The sequence below is a fragment of the Saccopteryx bilineata genome, chromosome 4 (genome assembly GCF_036850765.1).
Source record: "Saccopteryx bilineata isolate mSacBil1 chromosome 4, mSacBil1_pri_phased_curated, whole genome shotgun sequence".
Classification (NCBI taxonomy): domain Eukaryota; kingdom Metazoa; phylum Chordata; class Mammalia; order Chiroptera; family Emballonuridae; genus Saccopteryx; species Saccopteryx bilineata.
This window is the reverse complement of record NC_089493.1, coordinates 137054459-137064869: the sequence shown is the minus strand read 5'-3', so window position 1 is coordinate 137064869 and position 10411 is coordinate 137054459. Positions and strand designations below refer to the sequence as shown.

Sequence of the window (10411 nt, the reverse complement as noted above, 5' to 3'; positions counted from 1 at the left end):
TGCTTCTTACCAATGACAGCTCCACTTCTGAGATAAACAGCACCAATCTGAATCTGCTCCCTGCTTCTTAACAACTGAAAATTCCTTCTACTTTTATTTATTTATTTATTTAGAGAGAGAGAGAGACAGAGAGACAGAGAGATGAGAAGCATCAACTAATAGTTGTGGCACCTTAGTTGTTCATTGATTGCTTTCTCATATGTGCTTGATGGGGTGAGTTAATGAGCTCGGCCATCCAATCACAGCAGTCCATCCCTTTGGGGACAGTGAGGGTCAATGCCTGTACATATGACTCCAATGGGCCAATCATAATGTTCCTTAAATTCCAATATGACTTGGAGAGGGGTGCCCTTCTTTCTTTTGGGGCTTTAGTTCTAAGGATTTGGGGCACCAGTACCCTTTTTTGTTGTTTCTTGTTTTGGGTTTGTTTTTGTTGTTGTTGTTTTGTTTTGTTTTTTGGTTTTTTTTGGTCTGCCACTGGAAGGGACACAGGATTATTAGCCTGTTAGATTGTGGAACCAGCACGCCTGATGTTAAACAATTCTAGACTTTATTTATGCTGATATTAGATCTTATTCCAGACTTTCTTGACTCTAAGTCAATAAAATCTCTTTCTGCTTGATTTTGAGCTGGGTTTTTGTCACTTGCAACAAAAATGACTTAAGACATTAACAAAATTTAGGCAGCATTCACTGAACTACAGCTGAATGTGAGGCCCTGTTCTAAGCATGCTTCTTGTGCATTTTATTTAACCCTTATAACCAATCTATAAAGGAAGAGCTATTGCCACCCCATTTTACAGATGAGGAAAGTGAGGGTCAGCATGAAGTCATTTGTTCAAGAACAGAAATACAGGTAAGTGCAAGGTCTGAATTCTGCTGCTCAGTGATGTTTACCATTGAAAGTTGTTTTCCTTTAACATTCAATTCTATTCATCTTATTTCATAAGTCTTTTTGGTTTTTGTAGTTCAGAAGAAATGCATTTTGTAGAAGATGAGTTGGGTATAGGAGAGATCAACTAAAGTACTTCCAGGTCATCATGATGTACCTTCTTGCACTGATTAAATATTTCCAGTAAGGTTTCTGTTCTTTCCTGACAACCCATCCTAGGGCTGGTCAGTTTCATTATTAGAAAATGCTTAAAAAAAATGCTTCAAGTTTTGCTGAAATCTGCCTCCTGGAAACTCCTACCCATTGTTTCTCACATGATGTCTGGGTTGCTTTAAAGCAGGGGTCGGGAACTTTTTTGGCTAAGAGAGCTATGAACGCCACATATTTTAAAATGTAATTCCATGAGAGTTATACAATATGTTTAACACTAAATACAAGTAAATGTGTGCATTTTATGTAAGACCAACACTTTTAAAGTAGAACAAGTCTCTGAATTCTTTTTAATAATGTTGTTATGCTGTTACTAACCAATGATGAATAAAGTTCTTCTTACCATTAATGCAACTTCTGGTGCTGCAAGATTTTGCTGATGGCTTTGTAGTCTGGTTGATACGTGATGAGGTTAAAGCTTCATGAAGGCGTTGAGACTTCCTTCCTTTAAACGTGTTTGTAGGTTGGTCTTAACATTCTTTAGATGTGAGAAACACTGCTCATATGCATACTTAGAGGCAAACATCGTCAGTACAGCAATACTCACACGCTGCGGTGTGTAGGATGTGACGGGAAGCGGTTTCCAAGTTTTGACAATCAGCTGGTCCGCGGGTTGAAGTTTTTTCATTTCTCCACACTTGTGTTTGCTTGCCAGCTTTGCTTGCTGTCGTGCAAGTCTTTCCAAATCTTCATTCAGTGACTTGAACTTATTCATTCACATGTCTGAGGACTTCAGGTCAGCAGCTTGTAGCTCAAAATCTCTGACGGAGACACCAGGGATGTAACTCAGGTTGGCGCTGTCCACTACACACTCGTGTGGATGGGTGATGAACTTAAAAAGATGAGTGCGCTCACGAAATTCTCCAAAGCGTGCTTTGAATGACTGCAGGAGATTAATGTGAAGCCCGCTAGCTGCTGGAGATCAAGATGTTGAGCAGGGTCACTTGCTGTGCATGCATCTTTAAACTCTCCCAGTTTTTCAAAGTGTGGTAAACGACCTGTTTCAATGTCGGGGACGAAGAGTTCCAGCTTGTTTTCAAATGCAAACACTGCTTGTTGAAGGGATAAGACTGTATTTCCAATGCCTTGCATTTTCACATTAAGCTGGTTCAGATGTTCAGTCATGTCCACGAGATAGTAGAACTTCAGGAGCCACTCAGTGTTAGCTAACTCAGGATGCTCGACATTTTTCATTTCAAGAAAAGTCCGGATTTCGCTCGGATAAGCTGCAAAACGGCTGAGCACCTTCCCTCTTGACAACCAACACACATTGCTGTGCAGAAGCAGACCAGGATAATTATTCCCAACTTCATCCAGCAGTGTTTTAAACTGGCGACCATTTAAAGCTCGGACAACAATAAAGTGGACCACCCGAATGACCAGCGATATCACCTACCCAAGCTGCTCTCCACACATCTGAGCACAAAGCGCCTCCTGATGTTAAGATGCTGTGAAAACTTAGGATGGGTCTCTTTATATGTTCACAAAGAAGCGCTACGAATCCTCTGTTTTTCTCCACCATGCACGGAGCACCATCAGTACACACCAAAATAAGTTTATCCATCGGTAGATTTTTTTCTGTAGCGAACTCAGTGAAAGACTTGAATAAATTCTTCCTTCTTATCTCTTTCATAGGGAAAACAGCAAGACTTTCCTCACGTAGTGTGTCACCGACAGCATACCTTGTAATCACGCTGAACTGGGATAAATGGCTTATGTCTGCTGACTCATCCAAAGCTAGAGAAAAGAATGGTGCTGCATTTATGTCCTTCACTTGTGTTGCCTCAATTTAATTTGCCATCATGATGGTATGATCGTGAACAGTTCTTGCCAACAGAGGCATGTCTTTTATTCATTTGATTAGCTTGTCTTTATCTGAAAAGTTGTCAAAAAGTTCATTGGCAACATCAAGCATGAATGTTTTGGCATACTCCCCATCTGCGAATGGCTTTCCATTTCTCATAATTGCTAAAGCACCAGCAAAGCTAGCCGAATTCCAGTCACCTTGTTGGGTCCAAACACAGAGTTGCTGCTGACTAGCTTGCACTCTGCACAGTAGTTCTTGACATGCTTTCTTCCTGCTGTCCCCCACTGGATATTTCGATGCAAATGTAGTATGGTGTATGTTGAAGTGCCACTTTACATTTGACTGTTTCATCGATGCAATTTTATCATTGCATATTAGACACGCTGCAGAACCTGCTCTCTCCACAAAGGCGAATTCTTCTGTCCATTCCTGCTGAAAAGTATGATACTCCTCATCTTTTTTTCTTTTAGCCATCTTCTTCATCAAAAGGGTTTCTGCAATTAGCTAGCTGACTACTTGATTAAAAGGAGGGAAGTTTACTTCCTGACCTCACAAGGACCAGTGCACCTTACGCATTACCCAATAAAAATTTGGTGTTGTCCCGGAAGACAGCTGTGATTGGCTCCAGCCACCCACAACCATGAACATGAGCGGTAGGAAATGAATGGATTGTAATACACGAGAATGTTTTATATTTTTAACGTTATTATTTTTCTTATTAAAGATTTGTCTGCGAACCAGATGCAGCCAACGAAAAAGCCACATGTGGTTCGCAAGCCATAGGTTTCCGACCCCTGCTTTAAAGTGTTCCTAGAACCAGGCTTGAACACAGCTAATCCTGCAACTGGACCTATATGAAACTGAACACTAAAGCAAGCTTTCTGAGGTTTCAGGTAGGCAAGGGAAAAAGGAAAAGCATTTTTTTTTTTTACTATTTTATAGAGGAGAGAGAGAGAGAGAAGGTAGGGAGGGAGGGAGGAGCAGGAAGCATCACCTCCCATATGTGCCTTGACTAGGCAAGCCCAGGGTTTTTAACCGTCGACCTCAGTGTTCTAGGTCAACATTTTATCACTGCACCACCACAGGGCAGGCAAGAAAAGCATTTTTGATGAAGTAATCTGGTCAAAAAGCAGACCAGCTTCATCAGTAGAACCTGATTTTGTCCTGGCAAGCATTGTAGGATAGATTTATCACAGCAGTTTTCAACCAGGGAAATTTTACCTCCATCTCCCAGGGGACATTTGGCAATGTCTGAAGACCTTTTGGGTTGTCACAACTGAGTAGGGAAGAGACTTGACTGGGCTTGCCTGGTCAAGGCACATACAAGAAATAAGTGATGCTTCCTGCTCCTCCCTCCATCCTTTCTCTCTCTCCTCTCCCTAAAATCAATAAAATGTTATTTTTTCCAAATGTCTGGGATGATGCTAAACATCCTACAAAACACAACATGGCCTTCAACAACAAAGAATGATTTTAACTGAAATGTCAATAGTGCCAAGACTGAGAAACCCTGGTTTATTATGAAGTAATTCAGAGGACCATCATATACATCTTAAGTAGAAACAAGCAGGAGAGGTTGTCTGCAACTAGCAGAACCTCTCATGGTCTATATGGACACCATGAATGCTGCCAAAGGGCCATCTTATCCCTGTAGGACTGAAAGCTGAACTCCTGTCCTTTCTGTGGAAATGGCAGCCTAGCCTCATAGAATTGCTCCCCATTGGGAAAGGGCTCTTGGCCAGGCTTCAGGTTGTCTTTTAGTGGCCCATGGGATTGGGGACCTTCATCTTTTGAAGATCTGACTACAGGGTCAGGGAATTGTATTCATTCTTTCAAACTGATTCTCAACAGCCTACAAAGGCAGACCTTGAGTTTGGCCACCAAGACCCATCTTATCTTAGACTGAACCAGCTTCTTGTTCTCACTAGACCCCAGATAATTCAAGATAGGGCTCTGTCCAAGGTATTAGTCCTTTGCATGGTTAGTAATGGGGTCACCCATGGACTTCAGGTTCCCACCCTATCCTCCTCTTTTTCATCTTTTCATGTTGTTGCTGGCTGGACACCCGTTCCCTTGAACCTCACCATATCATGATGGAGTTTGTCAGTCACCCAGCCAGTGAGTGCATAGTTCATCTCCCAGCTTCTGCCCACAACTCTCATCCTGTTAACCCTGTTATACTTCCTCTCTTATACAACCCAGTCTCTTAACAATTGAAATCTCCTTCTCACACCTCATCTTCCTCTTCCCTACTCACCTTCATCTTCAGAAAGTAAGTTCTCCTCCTCTTTGACCCCCTGCTACACACAGTGACACATGTGCCCATTTCTCATTTATAACATTCAATGAGAGAGCTATTTGTCTCCATTTTACAGATGAGCAAAGTGAGGCTAGAGGGATTAAATGGCTTGCCCAAAGCTGCTATCCAGAAAATGGAGGAGTTAGGATTTGGACTCTGTCCATTTAGCCCCAGAAGCCTGCATTACCAATGTCTCACACACTGCTTCTGTTCAATACAACTCCGTCCTCTCTATGTCATTTAGAAATTGTCACAGCACTCAAACATCTTATACTGAGTCCAGCCGCCAAGTCTTTGCACAGCTGGTGTGGCCTCCTTGCCCAGAAACCTTTAGAGTCTTCTGATGGAGTTATTCTCTCCTGTACAGTCTCTACTCGTCCAAGCATCCTCTTTCATGGCTGACTGATGGAGAGGAGTGGAATGTTGCCAAGGTGGTATTTATTGCTGACTAGGGCATGGGTAGGTAGGGGCCTGAGGGTCTACTTTCACACCCCCACAGCCCCACTGGTGAGGGTAGCCCAGTGGCACATGGCTCTCCTGGAATTTGCCCAATTTCAGCACTGCTGGGCCCTGGTACTTGAAGGCAAACTCATCATTGTATTGGGTTGAGAAGAAGCGCTGAGTATGCAGCGGGGGCTCCATGTGGCTATATTTGCACTGTGGAGTCAGGGTGGGTAGCCTGGTAGGACCGCCTAGGGGATGGCTGACCCACCTGAGCCACCCCATGGTCCTTGTACCACCCTGGAGCATCAAAGCTTGGTGATGGGCTTTGGGGAGGTGAGCAAAGGGGCCCTAGTTTGGGCTGACCTAGGAGCTGGATAAGGAACTGGGGGAGGGGCAGGAATAACTCCAAGGGCTGGAGTGACTCAAGGCAACCCTTCACTAACCCTTCACTTGGGGTATAATTGTGGCTGGTAATACAAAGATGTCCCCAAGCTGGAATGACATTAAGATGACTTTGAACCTGGGGTGACTCTAGAGAGACCCTGCGAACTTGACACTAATTATGAGTCTGAGGTGATGGTATGAACATCTTGAGATAACTCTACACCGATTTTGGGGGGCTATTGGTCAGGGAGGTGACCCCCCTCACCCGTTGTAGCATCTCCTCAGTCATGGAGGCTGGAGCTGTTCTGTGTGGTTTCAGCATCTTCTGATTCGTGGTTAAAAAATCTAGTTCTAGAAATTTGGGTGTGGGTGGTTAAACTGAGGGGCTGAGGGAGGAGAAGATCCCAGCGGGCAGGGACATACGAGATTAAGAATAGGGTAGGGGTTCAAGGAGAAACCTGGGCCGTGCTTCTTCTGGATTAAGAGGCAGGAAAGAGGGAGGAGCCAGGAAGGGCTGAGGAGGCCAGAGGCAGGACAATTGCATGCCTTGGGGGTGGGACCAGTGGGGTACGCTAGTGAGTCAAAGAAGAGAGTCAGAGTCTGACCAAGGAATGGCAGGGGCTATGGTCACACAGAGGGTGCTGCCATAGCAAAAGTAGGGAGTGGAGGCGGGTGGGTAACATGACCACGAGGAAGCAGGGTTGTCTAGGGGCAGAGTTGGGATCTTGGTCGAGTGGGATACAGCCTTACAAAAGGTGGAGCCAAATCAGGGAGTGGGCGGGGCCATAGCTGAGGCAGGGGCGGGGTCCTTTTGGGGTGGGGGCCTGCTGCTCTCACCACCGGTGCCCTCTGGCAGGTTGCTATGCTGCAAGTGGAGGTTGAGTGCTTTCTGCCGCAGTTGTGTACCAGGGTGGTAATACGTCGTGTTTATGGAGGTCTGGAAGAACTGTCCCAGCAGCTTCGACTCCCCTAAGGTCATGTGACTCTGCAATTTCTCATGAGGCACGTGGCGGCTGGGTGGGTTGGTTACTGGTGGCGGCTGTGGGACCACATGGCATCTAGAAAGCTCCCGTGTCCGGATGTTCCAATGCCGGGTTGGAGAGAAGGGTTGGGTGTGGGATGACCTTGAACAGCTCACACCCTCTCTGGGCCCCACCTGATGGCACTCAGAGTTGGTATTCTCTCATTTTACAGACAGGGTCATTGAGGCTTGGAGTGGTTTAAGGAATTTATCCTAGATCACACAAATAGATACAGGAGATCACCGAATACATGCCAAGCTTACTCCTTTCTCAGGGCCTTTGCACATACTATTCACTCTACTGGGAAACCCTTTTCCCTGATGAGTCCTGCCTCCTCCCTCACTTCTCACTGACCTGGCCATAGAAGAAGTTTATGGAGGTAGTGAGGCTGCCTGGGCCAGGGCACCAGTTTCCTTTCAGGATGTGTGACTCCGGGGTCTGGTCATGGTGAAGAACAAAAGGCTCTGCCAGTGGCAGAGTAGGTGCTGAACAGCTCTAGGGAGCTGCTGTGGGAGCAAGAGGCAGGGCAGCCAGCAGGCTCTTACCTGGTTCCCGGGCATAGAAGTGCTCAGCGTTGGAGGTCCTGTCACAGAAGAGGCTGTCCCCAGGACCAATATTCACATAGTGGATGGAGGCTGAGGCCTGGGCCTTGTCATACCTGCATATAAGGTGTGTGTGGGTGGGGGGTTCCATCTGATCTGGGCCCTCACAACTCCCAGGAAAAGGAATGGGGCAAGCTTCCTAGTGGGCAAGCATACAGCGCTAATGGCACAATAGTGGGCCTTGCCTGCAGGTGATGGAGACCTCAAAGGCACAGTATTAACCCTACAACCTTAGGTGGCACGATACACATACACAGAGAGCCTTCTGCCCCATCTTGGTGGAGTAAGGTTCCTTTGTACCTGTCTGGGGGCAGATCTTGGGGTCTGTAGGCTTGTTTCTGCTCTGAACACATGGGTCCATTGACAATCTTGAAGTCTCCCAGTGCCACACTGGAGGTGTCCTGTGAGTGAGTGGATAGGGGTGGGAAAGGCCAGGCCACCCAGCCCCATCACTGCCCTCCTGGGCAGAAACAGCAGCCTTGATTTACCTTCTTACACATCAAGGCAGGGGGGCCCATTAGGGCCTGGAATTGTCTCTGGTAGGAGGTCCCATTATCCCATCTCCTGTGGTCCCACTTGAGGGGTTTGGGACCCCCTGAGGATGGGCAAGATGAGAGAGAGAATGGAATTAAATTCCTGCAGCCTCAAGCCCACTGCAATTCAATTCTTTGTCTGGGAAGGGGAGTTGGGCAGTCCTGACTAGCCTAGTCTGAGGGTTGTCTGTCAAACACTAATGATAATAATAATAAGAATACCAAGTATTGAGCAAGGTATCTAGGTTAAGTGCTTTGCATCTCATGGTAGTGGTGGTGGTGGTGGTGGTGAGGTGCTGGTATTATCCCCTTCCTCCACTTTACAGCCTCCCCGAGGCTCAGAGAGGTTAGAAATCATAGAAATCCAGAACCAGAACTGAGCCAAATCCTGGTCTGACAATCCCTGGACCCAAGCTGAAGGGATTTTGACTAGTGATGTCCACCAGTAGTTCCCTTGGAGTCATAGAGAACTGAAAAATCACAAATAACAGTGACTCTTTGTTGAGCACTCACTATATGCCAGCCACATCATGCACTCTGGGCTCCTTTTTGCTTTACCAGCTCCGGTGAAGTGGGGCCCTGTTATTGCATTCATTTCACAATATGAGGAAAACTGAGGCTGTGAGAGGTCAATTGCTCACTCAAGTACTAAGGCAGCAGGGCTGGGATAGGGATGGGGCACTTAGCAGATCTGACAGATTCCAAACCAGAATTCACAACTTCTGCCCACCACACAGCTCCTTGAAAGGATTCAAGAAATATACCCATGCTATGGATGCAAACTGTGAGGCTCAAGGAGGCTTCAGGGTTTCTCAATCTCGCACGATTGACCTTTGGGGCTGGATAATTATTGTGGGGCCTGTCCTGGTCGTGGTAGGATGTTTAGCAGCGTCCCTGGCCTCTAACCACTCTTTGCCAGTAGTACCCCTTCTCCCAGTTGCGACAACCAAAATGATCTCCAGACGTTGCCAAGTGTCCCTTGCGGGAGGGTGCAGTGTCCCCGTGGGCTTTGAGGATCTCTGGGTTGAGCAAATAGCGCAGGACGCCGTAGGCGCGCTCACCGAAGTGGCCGCAGGGTACATGGGGCTGCGGACACTCGTCGTGGGGCGGGAAGAATGCCTGGTGAGTGGTAGGCAAAATGCGCAGCTTAGCTCGGTCGCCCAGCCGCACCGAGTCGCGGTGGAAGTGGAGGGGCGCGCCGCGGCTCCGATCGCTGTCGCGCGCGGGTAACTCTGGCCAACCCAGGTCGGCGTGCGTGGTGGAGAGGAGGGCGCGTTCGCGCGCGTCCGCGTGCAGGTACTGGTGGCTGACCGGCAGGGCCAATGTGCGCGCCTGCGCGGGCTCTTGCTCCCTCGACGGCGCAGGCGACAGCGTAAACGCGCGCTGAGCCTCTGACACGAGCTCGTCGCTGGCCCAGCGCGCGTCCAGCTGGAAGAAGGTCCTTTGGGGCGGCGGCGGACACGGCGGCGTGCGGCGGACGTCTTGGTATGCGGGGAAGTCCCCGTGCGTCGTGGAGTGTGTGGCGCGCACGTGCAGCCGCAGGTCTGGCCCCAGAGCGAAGTGCGAGGACTTGAGGGAGTCTAGCCGGGCCGACGGGTGTGGCAGCAGGGTGTCCTCGGCCATCGCTGCACGCAGCGCCACCTGTGAGGAGGAGGTGGGACCCGGGACTGAGCAAGTGCCCGCCAGGACCGTGCTGCCTTTTACTCCTTGTGTGCCAGGTACGGGGCTCAGTGTTGGGGCCATGGTTAGAAACAGGCACAGCCCCTTTGCCACCCCAGGGAAAGTACGGTGTGAATAATGATTTATTTGACAGTTACTGCGTGCCAGCCGTGACATAAACCCTCAGAAAGAGTAACAGTTAACAAAACAGACTGAGAGCCCTGTCTTTGTGGAGTTGATAATGGGACAAGAAGGTTACAGACAATATAATATAATAATATTATAACTGTAAAATTATTATGTATTATATAATTATATAATTGTGGTAAATAAATTAATAGTGTATAATATATAATAATATAATGTAATTTGCAACATGAATAGAAGGTGACAAGTGCTGTGGGAACAAATGTTCCACAGGGTAGAAGGATGGGGTTCAGGGTGTGAGGCTTGCAGCTTTAAAAAGGAAAGCATCACTGAGATGACAGTTGAGCAAAGACCTGAAAAAGAGGGGAGAGTAGCATTTGCATATCTGGAGAATAGCATTCCTGACAAACAGA

General features: G+C 47.4%; 1 protein-coding gene across 1 annotated transcript; it reads right to left on the bottom strand.

Moving 5' to 3' along the window:
* Positions 1-5645: 5645 nt before the first annotated feature.
* SAXO5 (stabilizer of axonemal microtubules 5) lies at positions 5646-9815 on the bottom strand. The gene is made up of 8 exons (XM_066276735.1): positions 9254-9815; positions 8148-8254; positions 7960-8060; positions 7603-7715; positions 7412-7521; positions 6873-7074; positions 6301-6386; positions 5646-5864 (listed from the first exon to the last, which is right to left on the bottom strand). The coding sequence occupies exons 1-8, from the start codon at positions 9813-9815 to the stop codon at positions 5646-5648; spliced, it is 1500 nt and encodes a 499-aa protein (XP_066132832.1).
* Positions 9816-10411: the final 596 nt, after the last annotated feature.